Consider the following 27,794-nt stretch of genomic DNA (forward strand, 5'->3'; position numbering starts at 1 on the left):
ATTCTGCGGAACTAACGGCCGGACTTCATTTCCCTCCGGCCTTCGGCGCACAGGAAGTGCTGGCGAGCGGTTTCCAGGAGGTGTCGGGGAGCGGTGGCGGCGAGGAGCGCGGAGCTGCGGGAGCGGCGGAGGCTGGAAGCGGGCGGGGATGGATGTGACCGGGCCCGAGACCGACTGGCGCAGCACCAACTTCAGGCAGAAGCTCGTCAGCCAGATGTGAGTAGTAGTGTCGGGTAGGCCGCGATACGGCCGCTGCCACAGCAGCTCCCACAGCAGCTCCAGCGCCTCCCGTTGCCCCGGGGCCGCCTGTGCCCCGGCCCCTGTTTGGCTTCACATCTCCAATCCTCGTTCCTTTTTGCTTTCCTCTTCCTCGGGAATAGCTGCTGTTTGGGAGGCTCTGTTTTATGGTCTCTACTTTGTGGGAGTAAACTCTTGGAAAGGGCTGACAATAGCAGGACACGGGGAAATGGTTTTAAGTTAAAAGAGGGAAGATTTAGGTTGGATGTTAGGGGGAAGTTCTTCACTAGCAGAGTGGTTAGGCCCTGGAACAGGCTGCCCAGGGAGGTTGTGGATGCCCCGTCCTTGGAGGTGTTCAAGGCCAGGTTGGACGGGGCCATGGGCAACCTGATCTAGTAAAGGTGTATGTTTGGTGGCCCTGCCAGGCAGGAGGTTGGAACTACATGATCCTTGAGGTCCCTTCCAACCCGGGTCATTCTGTGATTCTGTGATAATATATAGGTTTATTGAATAAGAAACAGAAGCAATATATTGCCTAAAAAGACTTGAACTCTGTTTGTAGCAAGTTCCTGTTTTCTTCCATAAGCTTCCAGCTTATGTAGTATTCGGAAGAAATGAGTCATCTGAAAGTTTTTGATCTTGTGAGAAGGATGTTCGTAACAGGCCTTTATGTCTGTGTGTCTTCCAATTCATTGTGCAGATGTAAGTGATGGGTATTTGTCAACTTGATCTTGAATATTTGGAACACTGTGTGTACTTTTATTTTGGGTACCTCATTATAGCTGCTGAATGTGGAAGTCTTAATTTATTGTTGTTTTGCGTGGATCTCCTAACTCTGAATGTTAAGATACGTATAGATAGATGCAGATAGTTAGATATTTAGAATACCATTATATGAAGAGACGTTTCAGGTGTGCTGTGTGCAGTTGGTATCTTAGTGAATGTACCCGTGATCAGAGTGTATCATTTGGTTATCATCACTTGAGAGAACACTGCTTTTGACTTAAGAAGTCCCATCTAATATTAGGTTCTTGTGCGACTGCAGGCCCAAGCATTTGCACAAGAATCTTGTAGGATCCAGGAATGCCTCAGCACTCAGACAACTGAGGCTGGGGAACAGCTCCAATTGCTCCCAGGTTGTTCCAAGAGACAGTGATGGTGCAGGAGTGTGATACTTGTGCACCCCTTTGCTCACTGCAAAGGCCAGAAGAGACACTTAGCAGTGCTTTGGGAGCCTTTTCAAAATGATTTTCCTTAATGTATTTTTAAATGTATTGCTCAAAGGACAAATCTTAAGTGGGTTGTGTGGTGGTAGACTCAGTACATGGTTGTGTTTGGCACCTACCTCAGGCTGCTTGTAGCCTATGGCAAAAGGAACCACGCTGAGTGTAGAGGAGGATTGTAACTCAGATTGTATGGCAGTCACAGAATCACAGAATTGTTGGGGTTGGAAGGAACCTCTAGAGATCATTGAGTCCAACCTCCCTGCCAAAGCAGGTTCCCTACACCATAAGTCCATAAGTGCTGCGTTCAAGCTCCTTGCTTGAAATTTTATGCAAGTGTTCACACTTGGGATTGTGTAGATTTTAGCTAGTGGTTCAGGTAGATGAGATGAAAGAGGATGTGTGAGAGAAATAAGTATGTGAAAGAAGGCAAAGACTGAGGAGCAAACAAGCAGGAGATGGATCAAGTGAAGTTACCTGAATGAGGGGAAGAAAGCATTTGCTTTGCTTCTGTATGTGAAATATTTAACAAAATCAGTTTGTATAGCAGCCATAATTTTATATTCTGGCCTGGCCTGTTAGGGGAGACATCAGGTAAAAAAAGTAAATAAATCCAAGGTGTTTCTCCCTTTCTGAGACTGTAGAAAGTAAAGGATTATTTTGTAAGTGCTTATTTTTGCACAGCTGTGAGCTAGGAAGCTTCTGCCTCTGTGGTGCAGATGTTTGGGTTGTCACGTAGCAAACCTGATAGAGAAAATCCTCTATGTTTAAAAAAAAAAGTAACTTGAAAAAATGGCTAATTTTAAACTGGATTCTTCTTTAGTATTGCTCATTACACAGCCACACAAACAACTGTGTTGGCATAACCTGGCAGGGGAGGCTTCTGGAGTTTTTGGAGCTATGAAGGGGTTGATTTTATGTGCACCAGGAAGGTGATTTTCCTCGCTGAAAAATTAGAAAGATAAAAGTAGAAGTAAGTCTGTGCAGAGTCTGGATAGTCTTTTTTCTCTATAGCCAAAAGCAGCATTGTGTGTGGCTGATGCTGAATCCAGATGTTTGGGCGTCTGAGAAGGAATAACAGCATGCATCAGTTCAGGTTAGGGGCTGAGCTGCTGCAAAAGAGTTCTAAGAGAACTGAAACTACTTTGATCACTGTCCTCATACTGTGACATTATCTGTGTGTTACTTTCTTTACATCCATTTGTATAACCTGGTCTTTTTGCCTTCTCAGTTCTTGGTGCTCTCAAAATAAGAGATGTTTTATAATGGGGCTAACAAGTTAATGATGAGTCAGAGCGTAGGGTGGACTTAGAGGAAGGAAGCCTTTTTGAAAGAGAAACTATTGGAAAAAGGAAGGCATAATCGAAGAACTGGATGTATTTTCTTCTACTGCAACTGAGTTCCTTTCTGAGTCTGCTCAGTCTCCTTTGTTTTAAATAACCTTTATACATAAAGAGCATTTTGTAGTGTCTGTCAGGCCACATGAGCAAGTTACCATGAGGGAGGCTTATGCAGGTTGCGATGTTTTATTGACTGATCTGCTTTGTCTTGCAAAGAAATAGCTATGGTGCTAGCCTTCTGCTTTGCACAGTAAGGGTGAGTTGTGGCAACTGAAGCTCCTGCGTTTGAGGGCTGTTGCATCTGCTCTGCTCGCTTGTGTGAGGGGTTTACTGAGTTATTTCAGGAAGCTGAGCTAGGACACTGCTCGTACAAACACCGGCCCTGCTGCAAGGAATGTGGTCAAAATTCAGGGGGAAGAAAGCAGTAATCTATTTTGGGCTGGCTGAAGCTTTCCCTACCTTGCATTTAGCGTAGGATAGTTGCTCATGCAGGAGCAGGTACTGAGAAATAGGTTGCTAAGATCCTAATTACAAAGTGAAAGTATTTCCTGGTAACTTGTTTGTGGAATATAGACTGTAGCTACTATGCTGCTTTAAAACAGAACAGGTTTTACAGTGAATGAGACATTTCTGAAACTGAATATGTCTGTAGGATTTGAATAGGGCTGTTCACCTGTCTGAACTTCTGATTTTGTTTATCTCAGTGCATTTTTTACATTGGAATTTCTTGCTTCTTTTTGATATACTGCTAATGCCCATTGTTTTCTACCATAACAGAGTACATTTGTGTGGGAGATTTATTTCCTTTTCATCTTGCACTTTTAATTTCCCATCCAAAGGGCAGACGGGTCCAGTTTACTAGAAGTCTGATGGCTGTGATTCTGGATGGTTGAGAACAGTAAGGTTGGAGGGAAGCTTTTTATGACCAATTTCCATCAGTAAGGCCTCATCTTACCGCTTCATCCGCTGCTGTTGTGCTGATTGTTCCCTCCCTTCTGTGGACAACTGTCTTGATCAGTGTTCACCAGTCTTCTAAGTTTTCTACCCTGTATTAAGATGAGGGTAAAAAGCTACTGCACAGACCTTTCTAACTACAGGAAATATTATTTTTTAATGTCCTTAGTTAATGCTCAGCCTCATTTCTTCTCTTTTTCTTTTCCAGTGATGAAGCAATGAGGAAGGCTGGTGTTGCCCATAATAAGTCCAGCAAAGATATGGAGAGCCATGTGTTTATGAAGGCCAAAACAAGGGTAAAACTTCTCTGTTTGTTTTCAGAAGTTACTGATGTGTCAGAATTTTGAAATGAGCCACAGAAACAGCAAATCTAGTGCATGTTAAGAATTGGTCTTTGCTCACAGTACCTAGTTATGAAGATTTTGGGTTTATGTGTGTTCTTCTTACGTTGGGGGAAAGCTGATCATTTGGCATCTTAGGGGTGAAACAAAGTGGATTTCAAGCCAACAGACTTGCCAAGACAGCAACATTTAATGCATATATGGGATTGTGCATATATGATTGTGCATATATGTGATTAAATTATTATGGAGTGAATTGCATATTAGTTTCTTTAATCTACAACGTAGCACTATCCATGTAACCAGTGTGGTGATGGAGAGGGACTAAGATATAAATGAAAAGGCTGTGTTAGGAGTAAGACAAAGAGAAGTTCTGTGGTCTCTGTGGAAATCTGGATATCATGTACAATTCTAGACTCTACCCAAATGTGCAAGCTTCTTTCCTGGAGTTCTGTTACAAGAAACTGGGTGCTGTTTTTGTTTTCAAACATGATGTGTTTGAGGTGGAACTTGTGATGTTGAAAGTTTTGTGTTGTTGATGTCATGAGTTTATTCCTGCTAATAGCCTCTCTGACCTTGGAAGTACCAGCAAGTGTCATCTCAGCACTGTGGCAGATTCTCTTGTGCAGTTTGCAGCACGCTCATGAATTACAGCAAAGGCTGTTTTTCCTTCTGGCACTTCTTCAGGATGTTAGTTTATAAATATAATGGCTTGCTTGCTTTTGTAATATTAACAGCATAAAATAGCTCTTGTAATGTAAGTGTGACAGAGGACTAAAGTGAGTAAGTATACTCCATGAGCAAGTTCAGTACTTAAGAAAAGGACGAGAATGGATGGAAAATGGATGTATTGGTATACAATCAAATACACATATTGTGATTCTATTAACGTGGCTGTCATGGACATTATTTCCATTGAATTTTGTGGTTTTGAGCCTTTTTGTCCCATTAGCCTTCTGTGAAAGCATTCCCACTTAGCTCACGAAGTTCAGTCCCTGCAAATGAACTACTCTGAAAAGCTCACAGACCTTTTAAAGTAAAATTTTTTATGCTGTGGGAGAATACTGAAGGGCTACAAAGTAATGGTTATCTGTTTCTATATCCTGTGCTAAAATAATACCTTTTGCCTTTAGGAGGAATATCTTTCTCTTGTGGCCAGGCTTATCATCCATTTTCGAGATATCCGTAAGTAATCTCTTTTCCCAGTGGTTGCTTATTAGAGGCATGGGAAGTAATAGTAGATTTCAGGATTGATGTGCGACTCTATATGTGACTCATCACAAATTGCTTCAAAATTTCCCCCTGTAATATACATGCTGAATTTTTAAGTACTGTTTCTTTTACAATATCCATACATAATTTAAGAGCCTTTGAGAGACAATCGCTACTTTTGCCCCTTCCTTTTAATTTTTCCTGTATTTTTGCTTTCTTTTCAATGTTTTTGTAGTGTTCAGATATGGATAATTTAATGTGTGTTGTATAATTTGATTACAAAGATTAAAATCTTTTCTATTTTTTTTTCTTCCTTCCTGATCTGCCTGTTACAGCTATGATAGATGCATAAATTGTTTGGAAATGGGTATAAGTACAGTAGACAGCGATTTTTAAATAGTTAAACTCTCTTTCAGAAGTATACATATATACACATATATGAAGTGCCAAATCTGTGTGTGACGAGATTAACAGATGTAATTAATGTATTTTTCCTTTTCAGACAACAAAAAATCTCAAGCCTCAGTCAGTGGTAAGAGGTCTTTTTCTTCTTTTTTTCCTTTTCTGAATTGAACAATTCAAAAACTGGGTCTGTTATGTACTGAGAAGGCAGTGAATTTTCCTAGCTAGATGATGGCAAGGTACCACAGTAGCTTCTTGTGTCTTCTGCCTCTGTGGTAACTTTTATAGCAGCTATACTAGGAATTAACGTGATGTTCCTAGTAATGAAGTAAATGAGTGTATATATTGTTATCGCCCTATGGACTAACTGCAATGACTGGGATTGATCAGCATCTCCAATAGACAGTTAAAAACTGTTTGATAATTATCCTTATGGAAGAGTGTGTGTTGTGTTCTGTGCCTGATCAATACTACTTTAGCACCTCATATTCTGTTTTGCCTTTTTGAATTGCTGTTCTCTCTTTGACTTCACTTTTCTTTATGCCCAGGATTGAGATTGTGATAATTCTCTTGAAAGACACTGAATTTATTCACTGTATAAAATCAAAATGTTATGATGGGGACTAAGGGAACCGCACTACAAAGTACTTCCTGTGGTTTAAGTGCTGCTCCTCAAGAGGAGGAGGTTAATTGAATCCACAGTAAATCGAATCCGTAGTTGGAACTCTGTTCTTGGTTTTTGAGGTTACAGGTTATTTATTGTCATGGGGCTTAGCTGGCATATTGTTTTGACTTGAATAGACATGCAAAGGTTGCTAAGGAATTCCTTTGTCTGATATGTTTAGAATCTGTGTGGAACTTTGCAAATCTCTGAATAATCTTCACTCTGTTTACAGAGAGGTAAAAGCCTGCCAGAGCCTTTTGCGACTTGCAGTGAGAGTTAGGGTTTGGATCTAGTTGCAGTTTGAAGCCAGTAGTTCAGAGAGTGGATCCTGAAAAACAGAATTGTGAGGCAGCAGTTGCATGTCTGGCTTCATATTGGCAACTATTTTCTTTGTAGATCCGATGAATGCCCTGCAGAATCTAACAGGGGGTCCCCCAGCAGGGGCGCCTGGAATGGCCATTGCTTCCCGAGCTCAAGGAGCACCAATGAGTGGGATGGCTGGCCTTGGCCCGATGGGGCAACAAATGAGTCTTCCAGGACAGCAGCAGCCTCCTGGAACTACAGGAATGGCCCCTCATGGTATGCCTGGTGTCTCAACAGCTACTCAGCAGAGTAAGTATTCGTTGTGTTTCAGTCACCGAAATGTTTGGGTTGGTCTTTCAGTAAATAAATTTTCCACAAGGATAAGGTGCTGAAGGAATTTCATACTTCTGGCTATATCTTCTGCTGGAAGAGTTGATTTCAAATACTTCTATCTACTGGGGTAGATGTATTTCTTAGCATAGTGAGGGAGAATCTGTATCTTCTGTGAGCAAATGCTTCTTCTGTCCTCCAAGGTGTTAACTTCAGAACTTTGTTCTTTGGAACACACTTATGGCCACAGTGCTTCGTATTAGTGACCTCTCTGCTCTCTGCTTGTTTTGATTAAGAACTCTTATTTCTCAAGTAATTCCATGGATCCCAATGTGGTCCTTCCAGGAGATTTTCTGGATGCACAACTGCAAGTTTTTACACTCTGATTTGGTTGCTGACTCAGTATAGGCTGCAAGCTGTAGAGATAGTTAGGAAGGAGTGTTGCTGATTCTGTTGTTAATGTACCTTCTCCATTTGAGGATGCAAAATTATATGCTGGTCATAATGAATGTCTGCATACTTTAGAGTTATCTTTGATTATTGTGAAGTTGTACTGCATAACTGTCTCTTGTCTTGTTTGGGTTTCATGTTTTTAAGTACAGTTTACCACCTTTTTAGCCCAACTTCAGCTTCAGCAGATAGCTCAGCAGCAACAGCAGCAGCAGCAACAATTCCAGCAGCAACAGGTAGCTTTGCAGCAGCAGCAGTTCCAGGCCCAGCAATCAGCCATGCAACAACAGTTTCAGGTGCAGCAGCAGCAGGCGGCAGCAGCTGCAGCAGCCCAACAGCAGCAGCAGCAACAGCAGCAGTTGCAAGCCGTCCAGCAGCAGCAACACATGTTGAAACTGCAGATGCAGCAGCAGCAAAACCAACAGCAGGTGATGACAAAATAATTAAAATGTTAATTGATTTGTGATGAGTTACAAATCATGTGAAGAGTAGCTCGTATAGGAGTACTGATTATCAGCTCCTCCCATTATTAATGTAATTCCACCTTGGGACTTTAGTTTAGATTGGCAATGATATATTGCATCCCAGAGCAAAGACTTTACAGTGTAGGCTTTTGGTGGTTTCTTCTGTTATAGCAATAGAGAATTAAAACTCTCTCTTTATCAACATCAGGACAGTGTTTCTTTCTACAAGGATGGAGATGTGGGAAAGAACTAAAAGCACTTGTGAATTTCATGTTGCTACTTTAAAAAGTGTGTACTGAGAATTTATATGCATCATCCTTAGGAGGAAAAACAGAAGAGGAAACTTCAGGTGTCATGCTTCTGTGCAGTTCTTGTAAATGGTATTGCTGATGTAGCCTTTGCATCTAAAAAGTGTTTATAAGCCCATTTTTACAGAAGAAGCTGATTGACTTCAACTTTGCCTTTGAAAACTGTTTTAGTACAGTTAGGCAAGCTTGTAATAGTGAAACCCACAGGTCATGTGCACTATGTAAGTTGAGATATCTGAAAAGTGAATGGGTAAAAGAGCTGGATATGCAGGCTTGAAAATGCAGCCTGACATATTAGGATTCTATTTGCTGTGGGTTTACTCTGTAAAAATAAGGCTGCTATTGCATTGTTGGAAGCTTTACCATCCTGGCTTTTCCTGCTTTTCAGATGCAGCAGCAACAGCAGCAGCAGCAACTACAGCGAATTGCCCAAATGCAACAGCTGCAAGCAGCACAGGCTATGCAGGTACAACAGCAACAGCAGCAGCAACAGCAGCAACAAATGCCACAGCAACAACTACAGCAGCAGCCACCTCAACAAGTAATGCAACAGCAGATACAACAGATGCAGCAGCAGCAACAGCAACAACAGGTTGCTCAGGCACAGCAGTCTCAGCTTCCACCACAGTCCCAGCCTCAACCCCAGCCCATGGTATCTCAGGCACAAGCAATCTCGGGACAAATTCCTGGTCAAGTTATGCCTGTTACTCTCACGCCGCAACAGTTAAAAGCAATGCAGGTAAGGGCTGTGTTCTTGAACACTAGCAGGTGCTTTGAGATGCCTTGTGCATGGGACTGGAGCCAGTGTTGGCTCTTTAGCATGCTGATTTTGCTTCTTCTGCCATGTCTAGATGATTTAGCCAAAATTTAAGATACTGGTAGTTCTTGCTTTGAGGATGATTGCTTTACTGTGAACATTTTACTACTTCATCTTAAGAACTGAGTAATACAGTTAATGTTGCAACTTCTCAAGCTGTTGCATTAGTCAGCTATTTTTGAGCTCCTGCCAGTTAATCTGTGAGTAGTTTGATGTTGTGTGCATCCCTCTGAGTTGTCACAATGAATGTATAAATAGTTAAAATGCTGATCATTAGTATGTGCTTAAAATAGTATTCTTGAGAGAGATCAACGCCTGTGTGTTTGCCAGATAGCTGGAATATCTAGTATAGCCATAAGAAGACTTTATAGTGCAGAGTACAAGTTGCAAGAAGTCACAGTATGAGTGCACAGCCTATGACAAGGTTGTTCCAAATGTTAGATGCACGGGAACTTACTTTCATAGGAAAATTAAAAAACGGTGTCTGGAAGTAGATATGTGAAGCTGATCTTAGCTTTATATTCAAAATAGAGATTTTTCATGAGTACAGTCAGTACAATTGAAAGAGAAATGTCATATCCTAATCAAATACATGTTTACGTTGTTCTATCTCTTTATATTCAAGGTAAGAGCTCAACTGGTCCAGCAGCAGCATGCAGCAGCAGCAGCAGTGCAAGCAGCTCAAGCTCAAGCTGCTCAGATGGGAGCATCAGCGCAGGTAAGGGCCCTGGAGCCAATATCTCCAATTACAGGCCTGTAGCAAGTGCATGCTAAAGATGAGCATGGAGATGGGTTTCTGGTGGCTTTCTGATGAGGTTTAATTGGTCATCCCTATATAAAGGAGATATGGGCTTTAATGCTGTTTTCCTTTTGCCTGGACTCAGAGGCAGGATTTCGTTGACAACTCTCTGTGCATGCTCTCTGTCCTTGGTAGGTAAGATTGTTGCCTGTAGTTACACAGGAATGCACAACAGGGCGGCCTACTGTGGCCACACTGCAGTCTGACTGTTGGTTCCTGGAGTGTATCACCTCTCTTTTTGTTATCCTCTCCTAGGAAACTGCTTTGTTGTCCAAACTGATTTCCATACTGTGAATCTTTGCCTGCTCTCTTAATTCACTTGTGTTCCACCTTCCATTTCCATGTACCAAGCAAAAAAAGTTGTATAGATAATTAAATCTTTCCATGCTCCCCTTTCCTTCATTTCATCTTCCATACTTTTTCTGAGTGAAATGGGCTGTAGATATAGATGCTCTTGTTCTGGATGAGAATTGTCGAAGAAAAAACTAGCACGTGTCATGAGTGCAGAGTTACATTAAAGAAAAAGTGCTGGGTGAAAGCTTATTGTCTAACAACCTTTTTGTTTTTTTGGTTTTTTTTAACCCGCAATACACTTGTAGCCCCAGTAATTGTTCCTTGATGTGTATCTGGTGTGAAGGAAACATGGGGGAGAAAAACTGGGAGTGACTTGAGCTGATCCTCTCATTCCATTTTCCACAAGAATGTCAAATAGTCTGTCATGTTTTGCCTCTGTAGTGTTTCATGTTGAGCCATTTTACAGACATGGGTAAGTACAGCTCTCACCACTTTGTATATGGAGAAGCTGAGGCAGACAGATAAGAAGAGGCTGACCAGGATTAATGCCTGGGAATACAAAAATAACTGCCATTTCACGTATTGCACCAATTTTCCTTCATCACACAAGACATGTTTTAGACTCAGTAAGATCTTGAGAAGTTTTTTACAGGGGCTGAGGGATAACAATTGGATCTTGAACATTCATCTCATAAACTTGTATCAGGGATAATGTTTTGTGTATCATCCTCTCATGTGGCCCATGTACATGTGAGTGGCTAAGTTCTGTTTCTGGTCCTTTTGCTTTTGTCAGTGTAACAGGATATAAAAGCTGGGCAGTGGTAAGTACAATTGGTGCAGTATTGGCAGTAATGTAGAATAATTCTTCTGAAGTTAAAATACATATTAAAACATTTTTTTTATTTCTTAAATAATTTCCAGGTGAGAGCTTCAAGAGACTTAGGGTGACTAAAAGGAGACACTGACTTGTTTTTTCCTTTCTACTAACTTAATGGTGCTTTTTCCAACCTCTAACCAGGTGGATTGTGCTTATGTAGAGTCAACTTAATTCTTGCCCTGCTTAGTGAAATCATATGCCAGTGGCTTAACAGCACGGTGCATTTGTAAAGTTTTGGGTAATTAGATGGTTGATGGCTGTTTCTGCATTGTAGCTTTATTCAGACATGTAGTAACCTCAGGGGTTGCTCGTTATCACAGATGGAGTACACAAAACTGTGAAAAAACTGCTGCGAAGTCAAATTATTAACTGGTTTCTTATTCTTGTGTAACTATTCTCTGTATATAGTGTTTTCTTTCAAGGTTGTGGACAGTATTGCAGTACAGTTTTGATGTTGACTATCTGGTTACATTTTCTTTGATTTATGGGAAGTTTCTTTTGAGAAAAGATTTTTCTTTGTATTTAGTCTGTTTTGCATTAGCAGCACAATTAATCTGCCTAGATTTCCTTATTTGGTTCTGGGAAGCTTTTGTTATAAACATACCCTATCCTAATACTTGCTTGTTACACTTAAGCTTGATCTTTAGGTGCTTTTGGTCTGGAAATCTGTTTTATTTCTTTTCTGTAAAGTTTCTGATAATCTATCCTGTGTAAAATAAATGCCAGCCTACATTCAAATGTGGATCCACTTTAAGCTATGAAATTCTTCTCTGAAGTCATAATGACTGTTCAGGTGAATGCTATCCTGCTTGGATGTCCAGTCCTTTTGAGTGTGTAACTCACACAGATAAGCAAAATAGTGTCCTAGTGTGACCACAAAGTGCTACACAAGTGCTTGAAGTACCAAGAGAAACTCCATAGTGAACCAGAGTGAAGTATTAATTAAGTTTAAATTCCTGTTCTCCTACAAGTCCTTCAGATGCTCAGAACGCAGATTATCTGTTGATGATCTGAAAATCAGGCCTGGCCTGTCTTTAGTAGAGTGATAGTAGCACAGGACTTATATATTCTTACCAGAATCTGTGTATTTAAAGAATTTGGATCCCCTGGATTTTAGATGCAAAGAAAACATCAAGTTCAGGATTCTAATTTTTGTATTTTACCTCAACATTTTTCTCAAATAACACATTTAGTATCTTACAGGGGAGATACAGTTTATTCCTTTGCTCTCTGGTTTTGTGGGGTAAAATCTTCATTATAGATTATCTCCATTTCAGCTGTGGAGAAGGATTTGCCTTCAATTTAAATCTTTCTCAGAAGTACCTGAACACTTCTGGTTGTCTTCCAGTTTTAGACTGATCACATAGATATATTGCTTTGCATAAAACAAAAATGGTCTTTGAAATCTCCTTTCCCAATTACATTGAAGAATGACAGGTTTCACAAATGTGAATCAGCTGGAAGAATGGGAAAAAGTAAATTGCTTTCACTAAGACTGGAATTGGTGTCATTTATACATGTGTGTATACATACACATATACACACTTCCTTTCCAAAGCATACATTAAAGAAAATGTGTACACAACACATTAATTCAGCCATAAAGTAGCTGAAAGTCTTTGATTCAGAGTTGGTCCTGCTGGTGTTCAGTGGTTTGCAGACAAATAAACTATGAATAAACTGCTAATTACTGTGACCTTGGAAGAAGTAATCTAAATCTGCACACTTTGGTGGTGTGGCATGTGAAAACGGGACCAAGGTGGGACATGTGAGTCACCAAAACATCCCTGGGATTTCACACACTCCAGAGATCCGTGTGCATTCACAAGGGTCTGAGATGGGATGATTGTGCCTGGAAGGATTTTATCTTTTCCCCTCCCCCCCCAGCAGTTTTCTTTTTTTGTTAGGGTTTTGTTGCTTCACCAGCTCTCATGTTGATAAAGTAGCTCTTCACTGTACTTTGTTGCATCCACTTGTGCTTTGTGCCAGTGCTGGGTTGTTGTGTTTGCTTGTGGTGGCTGTTGCATGCTGTGTGTGTACATGTGCATGTGTGTGTGATGTCTGAAGCACTCTCATTTGTTTCTCTTTTGAAATCCTGTCTCTGACCATCCTTCTTTGCATGGATGGAAAGTGACTGCATTGCGCTGTTGTGAACTAACAGTTGTGCTGAATTTGACACTTATTTTCTTTCAGTTCTTTCCTTTTTCAGTCTTGCTATGTTGTATTTAATTTTATTTATTTTTTAACAGTTGTAAGCACATGCATTCTCTGACTCTCTAGACGTGTTGCTGGCTGCTTCAGTCCATTTACACGGAGCTCTAAGCAAGAATGCCCCAAATTATTTACTGAAATGAGTCTTCTTTAAGTCCTAGGTTAGTTAGAGCCTGTGTAGGTTCCTTGGTAATGTATGCACTAGAGGGAAAACAAAAAAGCAGTCCAGATAACTTCACTGTAGATCTCTAGAAGTATAAACTGTCCAAGTTACCTGTATACTACCTAATAAATAAGCTATATTTCCCATAGATGCTTATTACGCTTTAGCTCAGAGCATATCTGGTGTGATACTAAGTAGTGGAAGGCTATACAGTTGTAGATAATCTGTGTTTGTGCAGACTGATGGGTCTGAAAGGCACTTCTAGATGTTGTAATGTGTTCCTAATACTGTTTTAGAATACAAATCTAATGCTGACCATAATCATTTAAGACACACGTGATACTTCAGGCTGTGCTCAGTCTGTACAACTGAAGAATCAAATAGTGCAAGAATGAGCCTGAGACAGATGTGGGTTCATAACAGAAAATCTTAGTGTAGCCTAGTAGTAGAGGAATGGGTATCTGTCAAAATGCTGGAAATTACAAGGATACATTTCACTTATTCTGTATGTTACAAAAGGAAGGAAATAGCTTCTTCAAGTGCAAGTCCTTTTTCTTGTTTTGTAGTGTTAGAGTCATAGGTTGCTCTGAAATTTTGCTCACTGTAGGTCAGCTCATTGGATTGCTGCTGTTGGCTGTGGCTCCTGAATTGTCTGCTGTGTTCTTTGACAGTGGAAAGTGGCATATGCAATACTGCTAAATCCTCTGAGACCACAGTGAGGGAAAGTACATCAGAGACCTGTGATGTTAGAGAGGCAGAGAAGCTTATGTGGAGTGCTCTTGTCAGCAGGCATAGAGCACTTATTTACAGTAATTGTAGAAATTCAAGCCATCAGGCAAAATTTGGGAGAAGCTCATCCTGCAGATGGTAGTGTTATCAATCCTTGACCTACAAATTTGAACCTACATGTCAGTGCTTTCAAGATACCTAGAATTCATTAGATTCTTTCTAAAAAGGGATAGAAGGGATATAAAAAGGAGTTTGATTTATAAGTTAGCGTGTTAGGCTAACTGTTAGAGAAAAGCTCACTAACCTGCCCTTCATGCTCCCCCTTCCCCTAATTCCTGGAGGTTGCATGTGCTTCTCATCCTGCCAGTGCACTGCATTTCTTGTTTTGCGATTACTTTTGTCTGTTGTCCCTCTGTCCTCAAAGATGATCACCGCACCTATGGCCCGAGGTGGGATGCAAATAAGACCACGGTTCCCGCCTACCACCGCAGTGTCTGCTACACCGCCAAGCTCCATTCCTATGGGCGGACAGCAAATGCCACAGGTATTTACTGAGTCAAAGCACATTGTGTCAGGTATTGCACAAAGCATTCGATGTGTGATTGTACAGAACTTGCTTTCAAGCAAGGGGAAGTTCACCTTTCTGTGGAACAATAACTTGGTGGTGTTAGGATGTTGGGCTGTTTAGGTTTTTCATGGATCCTTTTTCATTTCAAACAGCAGGTTTTCTAAGGGTGTGGGGTATCAAACTGTTTCCAAGTGGCCTAGATCTTTCTTACAATGCTTAGAACTTTTTAACATTTATAGTTGATTCAAGTCACAAATTAGAACTACTACATTTCTGTTTAAATATTTGTCTGTGATGAGTTTGCATTTAGGAGAGTCTCCAGAAGTGTTGCAATGTACTGTAATGCACTGGCTGAGTTGTGTCCAGGACCTTAGTTGTCATGTATTCATGCTCTTTACAAATGCCTCTTGCATTAATAATAAACTTAGCTCATTTCAGTTTGCATAGCAAACTGTATGTATTGGCATGTAATCAATGTCTAAGAAAAACTGAGCTGTTCTCTTCCTTCTTCTTTTCACTCTTCAGTAGTGAAGGAGAAGCTACCAGAAGGGCTCCACTTGTATGAGAGAACTTAGGTAGGCAGGTGGGCAGCCAAGTGTTGCTGGAAGATGCTTGAGGTCAGAGTATTGCATTTGCCCGGTGCAGGTTCTGGTCTTCTGAAGACCCACAGCCATGTCTCACAAGCAAAACCTGTCATTTTAGGGGAACAAAAGTGAGGAAAACTAGAATGAAAGAGAACTGAGTTCTTACAAGTGTGTCATAAAATGAGGCTCTGTTCAGCTGAACTCTGCAGTTTGCTCAACTCTGTGTAACTGGTGCTGGTTTACATATGCATTGTATTACCGTGGTAGAAAAATGTTCAACTGCACTTTTAAACTCTGTTGTTTGTGAACCTAATATCTTGTCTTCCTACATACTAATCTTTAAATTTAATGCTAGGAGTGTAGTTTTACTTAACACTATTGCACTTTGCTCATAGGTTTAATGAAGGTTCCTTCAGTTTCACATTTTTGTTTCCTTTGCAATCTTTTCTGGGGGGGTGTGGAACATTGGAAACTGCTTCTTACTGCTGCTGCATCAGGTCTAGTAGGCACAGCCTTTTTTTTTTCGACAGAAGTTTGCTAAGGTAGTTACAGTGATCAGAAAGATGGTGCAGGAAGGTACACGTGTCATTTCTGGTTTAAGATGTGCAATAATTTCAGTGGAGCTAGCTGTGTATGTTAACTGAAATAAAACACAGGCATAGCTTTTGAATCAAAGGAGAATTTGCTAAGAGCTTAATTTGCTGTAGCAGTTTAGGTTGCACAAGACAGTCATTTTTGGACTGACGTGAGGGGGCTTCTGTTAGATACTTAAGTATTAGATTGGCTTATATTCGTCTCTAGTTTTAGTAGTCAGTGCCATAGTGCTTCATTGCTGTCATGTCTGTTTACTGAGGGGCTTTGATTTTCAAGTGACTGTGGGAAATGATATAGAAAATTGAACTAAAGAAGGCAGAAGAAGAATGGAAGTCTGTTTATGAAAGTGGGTAAAAAGCACGTGGTAGAATGGGCAAGTGAGTAATTGTTCTGTGCTTTTGGGAAAAGCTAGTCTCGCGTACCATATAATTTGATAGTTCAGTGTGAATCTCTAGCATTCCTCTAGTTCCAGGTGAATTAAAATTTAAAGCTGTTGTCATTTACACCTCTTAGTTTAGTAGAATGCTTAAGCAATATTGTCTGCTGGATATGCTGTCATTATAATGTCGTTAGAGCCTTGCAGTAGGAGTAAATGGCTGTAGCATACATCTGGTTATTAGTCACTCAGAATCTAAAGAGTCTGTCTCCTCTGACTACGGTACAAAAAGTCATTTTAGACTCTGTACAGATGTTTCTGAATGTCTTCTCATTTTGGAAAACAATCTTGGTTTTATCTTGAAGAATCTCTTTCAACAATAGAAGCAGGTGTTACATTAGTGTTTTGTGACTACTTGTTTTCATTCCATTGACACATTTTGTCTGTCTTTTTATCATAAGGCTCAGTTAATTCTGCAGTGGTTTCTTTTTTACTGTTGCTTGGTTGTTGGTTTCTTTTTCTATTAGTCTTTTTCAGCAAAAGAATATACTTACTGATATGGCAATGCATTACACTACCTCCTGGTCTTTCAACTTGCCAGTGAATTATAAGTGAATTTTTTCCTTAGTTGAAGTTTGTTTTAATATCCTGAATGGATATTAAATATGAACTACAGTCAGTATTAACAACACTTCTTGAATAACTAAGCAAACTTTTTAAAAAAAATATGAAAGATTAATCTAGTACTTTATCTAATTTACCTAATTAATCTATTTACCAAAGCAAAAGTTAATGTACCAATTCCAGCCTTCCTCCTGTGTTTCTAGTGTCAAAACTTCCAAGTTCTCCCTACAAATCTGTTGCAGTCTGCATTAGCATGGGCTTCATGGTTGATGCAGAAATCTTCAGCAGCTAGAGAATCTAGGGGAAAAAAAACAACAACAAAACATTAAAATAAAGCAAGGGATGTTGGCCAGACTCAGAATATTGAAACCTTTATCTGACCTCCTTTGGAGTTCTGCAGTGGTTTCTTTTTGTCAAACAAAAATGCAACATAAAGGTGAACTTTTAAACCCAGTTTGCAACAGAGGAGGCATGGCTGTGCTTACTGGCTTAACATTGAAACTGTAAGTACAGTAGTGGAAATGCTTTCTAGAGGTTTTTCTTTCAATTAAGTGTTTCCGTTCTCCCTCATTATTACCCATCACTTCCTTGATGCAGTCTCCTTTTCCTTGCTGTTGCTTTCTGCATATTATACTGGCTTATTTCTGGGAGCTTCTGAGGAACTCACTGTCCCTGTCTGAGTGCTGTTCCTCGCCCAGTTAATTGGAAGTGGACCTCATAGCTAAGTTTATTTTCCAGTATCATGCACTCTAAATACTAAGAGTAACTTTGATTTAGTGGATATTAATAAGTGAAAACTTCAGATGTGAAACCCTAAATGTATTCTGGCCAAGGCTTCGTAACACTATGGTTTCATGTGGTGTTCAGGTAACTGCATAGTTACTTTGTGTTCAGCAGGTGTTCAGTATCTGTCCTTGAGTGTGCTTTTGGATGCATGAAATCTCATCCTGCAGTGATCAAATGCAAAATTGCATTACCTTATATATGTTGAAAATGAAGGGTATGCAGACCATCTATTAACCACGGTTTAACTCTTGAGCTAAATGAGGAGCTAAATGAGTTCATTGGATCTAAACCTCCAGAAGGAAGTTCTTTGCCTCCACTCTCTGAAATGATTATGTATCAAATGAACTGCTTTTGAAGAATCATAAGGAAGTAAGTTTGGCATTGCATGCTTCTCAGTCAGTTGCAGAAAAAGTTTTATGTAATATTAGGCATTAGCCTTCAGTGTTGTGAAATGAAGCTAGCAGAGAGCAAACTTGTTGCAAGAAGGAAAGCTGTTTGCCTACGCATATACTTAATGAAGTGAGGTAATGCTATTTAACAGATAACAATGCTGATTCATTTTATGCTTATGTGTGCAGTAGATGCTACTTTTTTCTTTGCTTTTCTGCATTTGTAATTTAACACAAAGTTAAAGTAGATACAGGAGCTTAAATCTCGGTAAAAACCTTAACGCAGCCCTTCTTCTTCCTTCCAAAACACAAAGATTTAACTTCTCAAAAGTAATCTTATGTAACCAGCCTGAGACACGTTAAAAAGGCCTGGTTTTCAGTGAGTGCTAAACCACTTAGAAGTGGTTGTGGTCTGGCTCCAAAAAATGGGTGCAACACCTGCCTAAGTTCTGTATCTCTTACTGTTTAGAAGGTTAAATAGAATGACAAAAAGTTAGGAATTGTTTTTTGGAGTGTTCATACTAACTTCCATGTGATGTTGAGGTGATTGGTTCCTATGAGAGCTGGAGAGAGAGGCTTTGCAGTATCAGAAATGCTTTTCCAACTGCTGAGGAGATGCAGGCTGTTAAAGAATCTTGTGGATTTCAGTTTGGTGGAAGAGATTGGGAAAGTGATGGAGTTATTGAAGATTTTTTTTTTTTTGTCCCTTTAAGTAAAAACAGTATTTCAGGCTGTATTTGTTTTTAAACTGATTTCATAGATAATGAATTAGCATCCTCAAGTCCATTAGTTTTATATTTGCATCTAGGTGAGGTTTGCTTTGGCTTGTAATGTATTTACTTTCTTGTGTAGCTGTAATGTGGTATTCCAAGAAAGCATATTGTGTCATTCAGCATCCTCTGAAAATGGGTGCATAGTTAACGAATGAGTGAAGGGCAACACCAAACTTGCAGTGTCCATGAAGTGTTGGGCTGGTAGGGACCTATGCTTAAAAGTAGTTTATACTGATGGAATGATCTGTTAATTCATAAGGGTGCAAATTGTTAACGTAGGTATTCTGTAAGTCACTGAGTAGGCTAATTAAACTTTTTAATATATATATGTGTAGCCTAAGGTCATAGAACTCTGCACTTGCCTTAAACAACTGTGCTCATACAATATCTGCATCACTGTACCATACTCCTGGCTGTGATAAAGGGTTTGTGTTTTGGGGGTTTGTTTTGAGTGATGAAAGGGGAAAAATGACCATGAAATGAGCACAGGTGGGAGATTACTCTAATTTGAACGTTGTCTGACTCTAGTGCTTTATAGTGTGCAGAATAAACTTCATTGTTACCCAGAGGTTGGTGCTGTTCTGAAAGTTCCTTACTTGTCTTTTTGTCCTTTAGGAACACCTCATCTTTCTTCAAAGGTCAGAAAGCTGCTTCACTTTTTTTCACCATTCAGTTTATACTGTTTCTCTCTCCACTCTGATTTGCAAAGCTGTATAAGACATGTTGGTGGTTTGATTTACTTAATTGTTTTTCTTGTTCCAACATGAAGAAAACGAGTTGAGAAACTACAGTTAAATCTCAGAGACTTTTGAAGTCTATAATCAAAATTCAAATGGAAAGTTTTTTTTTTTATGATGGTTAATTCAAGTTAGAACTCTGTTTCCCCCTCCCCCCCACTTTCCTTTATCCTAGTTTGAATCAAGCACAGGTTTTTCAGGTGACACTTCTGACATATTAATTGCAGCATGTTGTTTTGGAAAATGAAAAACAGTCATTACACACTTATCCAAACTGCATGCAGTTTTAATTGTTACTTCTGGTAAAATTAATAGGAAGTATTGCTATAAAAGCCTCAACAGTGATACAGATGGAACTGTTTCATTATGGAGAGGAACAGGAAACTAACATTTTTATTTCTTGTAGGGCTGAAGATATGCTTCTCTCCGTAGTTAAAGCCTGTTAGTTAGGTTCCCATTGCTTACTCCCATTTGTTGTTGTTGACCTTATTCTGTTTGCATGTTTCAGGTCAGCCAGAACAGCATTACCATGATGTCATCCCCATCTCCTGTCCAGCAAGCTCAGACACCCCAGTCAATGCCTCCACCACCGCAGCCACAGCCATCTCCTCAACCAGGCCAACCAAATTCTCAACCAAACTCAAATGTCAGGTGAGCTGGACTGTAACTCCTGAAGGTTTTCAGAAGCATATGACATACCTTATGCTGTTTCCATTGAAGTGAATAAATTTTAATGTGAGCTTTGTGAGAACCCCCATGTGTAAGAAGTCCTTATCAAGTCTACTGCTGGAGCTCCAAAGTGCTATAGCAATACTTACTAGCAGTGTATCTGTTTGCAGGCTGATCATGCTTCCTTATCAGTCTCTGGCAGATTCGTTTTTATTCTTATTTTTCAGCTCTGGTCCAGCTCCATCACCCAGCAGTTTCCTCCCCAGTCCATCTCCACAACCATCCCAGAGCCCAGCAGCTGCACGAACACCGCAGAACTTTAGTGTCCCATCCCCAGGTCCTTTAAACACTCCAGGTGAATGTGAGGTCTATATTTACAGACCATGAGTTGGGGTATATTTTGTTAACAGATTTTCTGGGAATTGTTACAGTTATCATTTGGCATGACATAAACATTAAACAGCTCTGCTGAACAGCCAGCATTGCAAATAGTGGGCATGTTATGCATCATGGTGCTTTTCTCTGTCCCAGTTGTAAGAAGAAGTTTCTGATGCTGTGAGTTAACATGCTCACTCCTTTTACCAGTTTTTTGTGCTCTGCAGTTTAGAAAGCATGGCCTGAAGGAAAACTGCAGCAAGTTCTGTTTGCTGATTTAATGTGTAGTGTACAAGAGTGAGGCAAAATGAGAATCTATGAAATGAGTGTGTAAAACGTCTGGACTTTTTCAGGAAAAAAAAAAAAAAAAAGAAAAAAGTAATAAATGGGAATTGCTGCATTGTCCACGGAACATGTTATTTTTGCAAAAAAAAATTAGAGGATTGGGCAGATACTTAAGCTGTGGTGTGCATCAGGTTGTGGATTTGTGTATTTGACCTGAACTACAGTTTGAGAGTTGTCATGTTTCAGATCTGGATTCTTTTATCATCTGTGCAACATGAAGTCTTTATTTCTTGCCAGGAAACCCAAACTCTGTCATGAGTCCAGCCAGCTCTAGCCAGTCAGAGGAGCAACAGTATCTGGAGAAACTCAAACAGCTGTCAAAATACATTGAGCCTCTGCGGAGGATGATCAATAAAATTGATAAAAATGAAGGTGGGTTTCATTTTCATGCATTTCCTTGTCAGCTCTCCTCTTCTAATGGAAGAAACAGTACATTACCTTCTTATGGTGGTTTATATTCCAGAGATTAAAAATGAGTGACAGTTTTTTTTTTTTTTTTCTTTCCTCACAATTGTAACTGTTTTACTAGGAATAGTGAGTAAAATCCTTAAATTCCTATCAGTTTTCCTTCACTTTTGATGTTTTTGGGCTACATTCTGATGGTTTATGCAATGGGTATGCTTAAGCATTAGACAAAAGATCTATCTCTCTATTTTCTTCAATGTTTGCTAATATTTTCTCTTATAACAGCATGATATATTTCTGTCTGCAAGTATGGTAGCTGTCCCTATTGCCAATGTTTGTCTCTTGATGTTTTTTCAGATAGGAAGAAGGACCTGAGTAAAATGAAGAGTCTCTTGGATATCCTGACTGACCCTTCAAAACGGTAACTTTGTCATTTTCAGTGGATATAAGTTCCCTATCTCTTCCAGAATATTTTGCTTAGCATCTGGCCATGCTGGCATTGGAGTTGCCTGTGGGGCTCAGACAGCAGAAACTCTTGAGGTGACCATTTTGTGGTGATAAACTTTGTCATCTTCTGCAGATGCCCTTTAAAGACACTGCAGAAATGTGAAATTGCGCTGGAGAAGCTGAAGAATGATATGGCTGTGGTATGTAAAGCTTTGCTTAACCAACAGATAAGCAATTATATATATATATATATATATATATATATATATATATATATATATATATAATCAAATTACATAACTTTTTGTGTTTTATATTGCTTATGCTGTTATGATTTTAAGTGAGGTTGGACAAAATAAGAAAACACGAAAAAACAGACAATCTCCTCATATAAATCACCTTGTATGCATCTTTTAATGCAGCTTTCAAATTCTTGTGTTTTGTGCAAATATTACAGTCATTCTTTCTATGAACTTCTGCAGCTGATTTCAAGAGAAAGCTGCAGACATATTTAATGTTACCTTATGCAGTTTTTAGAGTTCTTTGCATTTTATGCATTGAAAGTTTACTGCTGTAATGTTTTGCAGGATGTTTTTATTTTTGGTGATGATTAAGATAAAAAGTGGGGCTTTTGTGTTTTAGCCTACTCCACCACCTCCCCCAGTGCCTCCCACCAAACAGCAGTACTTGTGTCAGCCACTTTTGGATGCTGTCTTGGCCAACATCCGGTCACCAGTCTTCAACCATTCCCTTTACCGCACCTTTATGCCAGCTATGACCGCCATTCATGGTCCACCAATCACGTATGTATCATTAAGTAACTTCTTCTTTATTCCAACTGTTAAAAGAATGGGGATGGGTTTATGACAAGGTGCGAGTTGTACCTTTTTCTCTGTATGCCTGTAAAATGTTTGGCAAATGTAGTTTTGGCATAACATTTTCACTTAATTCTATTGTGAACCCTATTTTACATAGGGCCCCAGTTATCGCCTCTCGAAAACGAAAATATGAAGAAGATGAGAGACAGACTATACCAAATGTGTTACAAGGGGAAGTTGCAAGACTAAATCCTAAGTTCCTGGTGAACCTGGACCCCTCCCATTGCAGTAATAATGGCACAGTTCATCTCATATGCAAACTAGGTAAGAAGAAACTGTGGACTGAGCTCAGAACTGAGGGTTTATTTATTTTTTAAATGTTTTCTGAGTCTTGAATCTTGCCAGCCTGCGACTTCTTCATGAAGTCTGTAGCTATCAGCATCACAGAACAACTTAATCATGACATTTCTGTACAGTCTGCTTAAGGGTACACCTGGAAATTTCATTCACAGCAAACAGTCCTTTACTCATTGTGAGGCTGTAAGGATTAATCTCATTGAGCGTATAGAAAATTACTTGTTGCTAGCAACCGTCTTGATACCTGATTTGAGACTTGTACTTTTTCCAACAACTAGGGTAGAGATGCAGAAATGGTGAGTTAATTTTTGTAAGGGTCTATCAATTGGTACTAAAGATGACTGATAATTATATATGTTTGAAAAAGGAATTCAGACCGCATCTTCCTAGTTCTTACTCAGCTGAATAAGCAGAAAGGGTTACAGTCTACGATCTTACTTTCCAGGTGGGAATCCAAGCAAGGCAGATTCTTTTTCATCCCCTTTGTTTGGGAAATCTGAACTGTTCTCATCTTGAGCATTACTACAGAAGGCACCTAATGAGGTGTCATAATGAATCTTAATGAGGGCCAGCTGATGAAATGATTAGCCATGTGCAGAATTGCTTAAGAGATGGATCTATCTTTGCCAGGCTGTCCTTCCAATAAGTGAAATTCCAAGCAATGCAATTTCCATTCATGTTTTAAAACAGTATAGCCCCTGGCTCCTTCCTGGGGCTCAGAGGCTAGAAACCAAGCTGAATTACATAGGAAAAGAATGTCCATACAGGGAAAAAAAAAAAGCTTTATTCTGATGGAAAATCTGCTTGTGTTCTAGATGACAAGAATCTTCCAAATGTCCCACCACTACAGCTCAGCGTTCCAGCAGACTATCCAGATCAAAGCCCTTTGTGGATAAAAAACCCAAGACAGTATGGTACGAGGATTCTAGCGTGGTATTTGGGGACATGATTCTATTAGTAATGTTGGGGAAATGTGAACACCTGATGTAATTTTTTAATAATAACTACTACCTTTTTTTTCTTTCTTTCCTTCTTTCTTTTTTTCCCAGCAGCCAATCCCTTCTTGCAGTCAGTGTATCGATACATGACTTCTAAACTATTGCAACTTCCAGACAAGCATTCAGTCACGGCACTCTTAAACACCTGGGCACAAAGCATTCGTCAAGCCTGCCTCTCTGCTGCATAACATGTCACTTTCTAAATCATGAAGCAAGAAATCAAGTCTCAACAGCTGGCCTTTTCCACATACCATTGCTGAAGTCACGGGCATTTTGGGGAGGTTACTTCAGAAGAAAGAAGCCTTACATGTTTTTTGTTTCTAGGTGTCAGGTTCAGCAGAGGACCTGGTGTTAGCTCTAGATTTCATGCTTTTTATCTTCTGCCTCTGTGGACTTTTGTCAGCATTTTCAAATATACAGAATGTGTATATATGGTTCTCGAGACTGTATTAGGAGTTTTTATCGTCTTCTTAGAGAAGAAATTATTTGTGGACTTCCATCAGGGAGTCTCATTGGTAAAAGAGGAAGCAGGGAGAGAGTGCCCTAATTTACTTCAAAGTTTGCTGAGTGCCAGTATTCCTTTCACACTGTTTGTTTTCTGACCTGATACTCCCCCAGAAATAAAAAGAGCTGCAAGTAGGATGTGCTTGCAAACTTGCTAGTGTTTGCAGGAATCTTTTGTCTGTTAGCTTTGCCCTGCCCAGGGATGGGATAAATTATGGTCTTTTAGGGTATTGCTCACATGTGTGAGACAAATCAGGATAATTATATTGGTGGGGGGAAAGACTAAACAGAAGGAAAAAAAATATTTTCAAGCTTATTTTAAATGTTACTTTGTATAAATGGGTTTTGGTTAGCATGGACCACAGTTTTCTTGCTCCATAAGTGCAGCAGTTAGAAAGAGGAGATATTAATGTGCACACTGACTTCCCTTACGAGTAAATTCATGTGTAAAGGTGGCAGTGAAACAACAGCTTAAAGCTGTAGTACCACAGATCGATCCAGCAGGCTTGCAGCCATATCTTTACTAATGGGATAGAGTCAGTCTGAGGCATCTGACTTGCTTGGATGAGTTAATGCAGTTTAGTAGCTACATGGTGAATTTTGTTTTCTTTTGCTTCAATTTTAAGAGAAAAGGACAAAAAAAGTATAAACCAACAAGAAACCCACACCTCATAGCTCAGTAGCAGATCTGGCAACAATTATTTTGTGCCTTGAGCAATAAAGAGCACATAAGTTAGTTGTCAGCTGCTGTGTTGCTATGCACTTCCAATGAAAACACTTGCCATGAATAATTAAATTTGTTTTATTTTCCCATGTTTTCATGGTTAGTTTGCTCTTATTTTCTTAGTGCAGAAACAAATTCAGATTTCAGATGTTCCAGTTATATCCTATTCTATCTCCCTGCATTGTGCAGCAAACCTTAAAGAGCAGCTGCACTCGCAGTAGTGAGAAGAAACTGCATTGACCTTTGTAAATGTGTGATGTTGTTGGTTTTAGTATCTTTTTTCAGTGTGGGTACTTAGTAACCACGAACTGAGGCAGCAGAATGCTATCAGTATTTTGTACATGAACTAATGCATTATCTGTTTATTTCTATTGTAATAAATTTATTACTATTCCTGTGTTGGATGCTAGCATACTACTCTTCCCATGTCGATCCTCAGATACAAGTTCTATTGCTTCCCTGGGTTACTTTGTTATAGGGTAAGTGAAAACTCACACGCTTTGAGGGTCAGGAGAAAGTGAAATGGCTTTTCATTTCAAGCAGCACCATCTTTATGCTCCTCATGGTAAATTAATTGGAAGACCTGGGCAAGAGATTATTGATTACATCTGCAAGGAAAGATACATCTTTTGAAATGTATTGTTACATGGCTGCTTCTTAGGGCAAAAGAACCAGGAACATCAATACAGTTCTGCTAGAGAGTTGTTTTCATCACAGAAACTTTGGATGTTTATTGAAATACATAATTGCCATAATCCAAGAAGTGAGGATGGAGCTGTTTTTTTTTCTTTACTTTTTACTTTTTTTTTTTTACTTTTTTTTTAAAAAGCATTGCTAGGATCTACAGCTGCAACACTAATGACATTTCTGAATTTATTTATTTAATTCTACCTGGAGATAGATGCAAAGCACACTATAAATGTCCTTCAGATTTCCAGTACTTTCCTTGTGAGCTTGTGGCTTTCCTACAGACAAGACGTAATGAGGTGTTAGACTAAGAGGTTAGTGTGGCGTAGGCATTCTAGCATACTGCAGCATCTCAGTTAAGAAATAAATACGGAAAACAGAAAATGAATCATGTGCCTGAAGCATGTCAAATTAATAGCTGAATATCAACATGGCTTCTGTTTGTTTTGATGGGCAAGTGACCATAAACTGTTTATAATATAATCTTGTTAAATATAAAAGCACTATTCCCAAATTACTGGAAAGATGCACCAAATGGCAATAAATTAATGTTAATGTTTGGGACCTTTATCAAATATCAGGGGCACTGTGAATACAGAAAACATGTTAGAAAAAATTCAGGGATTCCCATCTCTTAGAAATACACAAGACGTGTTGTGAAATGAAAAATATGCAAGTCTGATCCTCTAATTTCTTGAACAAATAGCATATAAAAACAGTTGATCAGCTTGTAACTGAAATGAGATGATAACAGGAGCTGAGGAATTTATCATAAAAATACAGCATGAAATGTTCAAAGCAGTCATAAACAAGGTGAATAGTAAGTTTTGACTTTCAATTGCAGTTTGAAGGTGGTTTGTCTTTTGTTTTTCATTTCAGTGGTGGCAAAACTGACTTTTTGTAATGGGCACTGGAGTGGCAATCAAACTGATTGCTAAATAAATGTTACTGAAACCCAGAACCATTTCCTTTCATCAGCTCAGTACCTTTCTTAAATCAAGTTTTTGTCCTACTGATGAGCTCTGTTGATTATCTGATGGAATGTCTTACCTGGCTTTTGCTCAGCACTGCACTGGTTGGGCACAAACAGGTTTTGCAATTAGTGTAGTCTCTTTGCATGAATTCAGCTGAGGGAGTGACAGGGCATTATTTTTAAATTATAATTCTGAAATGTCTTTCCCTTAATTCTCTTTGAGCCAGGTGATCTCACAAGGTTATTCTTCAAGAAGTCCTACTTCTAAAGGAAAAATGTTGGAGGACAGAGACAAATTCAAATCACGCAAGAAAAAAATTATTATTTTTAATATGAGTTTTCAAACTAGAGTGAACTTTGTGGTAAACAAATGGCTCTGTTATGTAGGTGCTACTTCTGTTCTTCAGGTACTCACCGTTTTCTTAGAGCATTCCTGATAGGCAGTTCTGGCGAGCATGTAACACTGTATTACTGAATAAAAATGTTTGTACATGTATTTTTTTTGTTACTTTGCTGAAGAAACAAAGCAGGCAGTGGTTGTGATGTATCCCTAACTTAGTTTGGAGAGCAAACTTAATGAATGCTGTGTTTGAGGTATCTAAATGTGTGCAAGTTGTTTTGAAGGATTGAGACTTCCACATGCTGTACTACACTATGGAATAAGTTGAACTACAAGTCTGGATAACTTAGTAAGTTAATTGAACCCCTTTGAGTTCTGCACCATGCAGCCAAGTATCCCATGTGTCTCTAGACTAGACTGCACTGTAGATAAGAATGACTTCATTTGTGTTTTCAGTGTGATGGCTTATTCTTCCCACCTTGAACAAAAAGTCACGTTCACTCAAACACATAAGAAGGCTTTTATAAAAATAGAATTTACATGAACTATTCCACACAGCTTCATAGTTGTTAATAAAAACTCAATTGAATTTGATATGAAAAA

General features: G+C 39.3%; 1 protein-coding gene across 3 annotated transcripts; it reads left to right on the plus strand.

Moving 5' to 3' along the window:
- The first annotated feature begins 29 nt into the window (after positions 1 to 29).
- Positions 30 to 27,347, plus strand: MED15 (mediator complex subunit 15). Of its 3 annotated transcripts, none has more exons than XM_015878071.2 (18): positions 30 to 216; positions 3,963 to 4,050; positions 5,229 to 5,280; positions 5,810 to 5,839; positions 6,770 to 6,985; positions 7,625 to 7,884; positions 8,617 to 8,967; positions 9,671 to 9,763; positions 14,543 to 14,662; positions 20,058 to 20,200; positions 20,446 to 20,573; positions 21,176 to 21,310; positions 21,701 to 21,764; positions 21,924 to 21,990; positions 22,433 to 22,593; positions 22,766 to 22,932; positions 23,781 to 23,879; positions 24,015 to 27,347. In XM_015878071.2, exons 1-18 carry the CDS (start codon positions 149 to 151, stop codon positions 24,149 to 24,151), a joined length of 2,379 nt encoding a protein of 792 aa, XP_015733557.1. In that variant the 5' UTR covers positions 30 to 148; the 3' UTR covers positions 24,152 to 27,347. The 3 variants fall into 3 exon arrangements, with proteins under 3 accessions (XP_015733557.1, XP_015733558.1, XP_015733559.1); XM_015878072.2 differs by having other exon boundaries at positions 24,018 to 24,400; XM_015878073.2 differs by lacking the exon at positions 14,543 to 14,662.
- Positions 27,348 to 27,794: the final 447 nt, after the last annotated feature.

Source organism: Coturnix japonica, chromosome 15 (genome assembly GCF_001577835.2).
Source record: "Coturnix japonica isolate 7356 chromosome 15, Coturnix japonica 2.1, whole genome shotgun sequence".
NCBI lineage: Eukaryota > Metazoa > Chordata > Aves > Galliformes > Phasianidae > Coturnix > Coturnix japonica.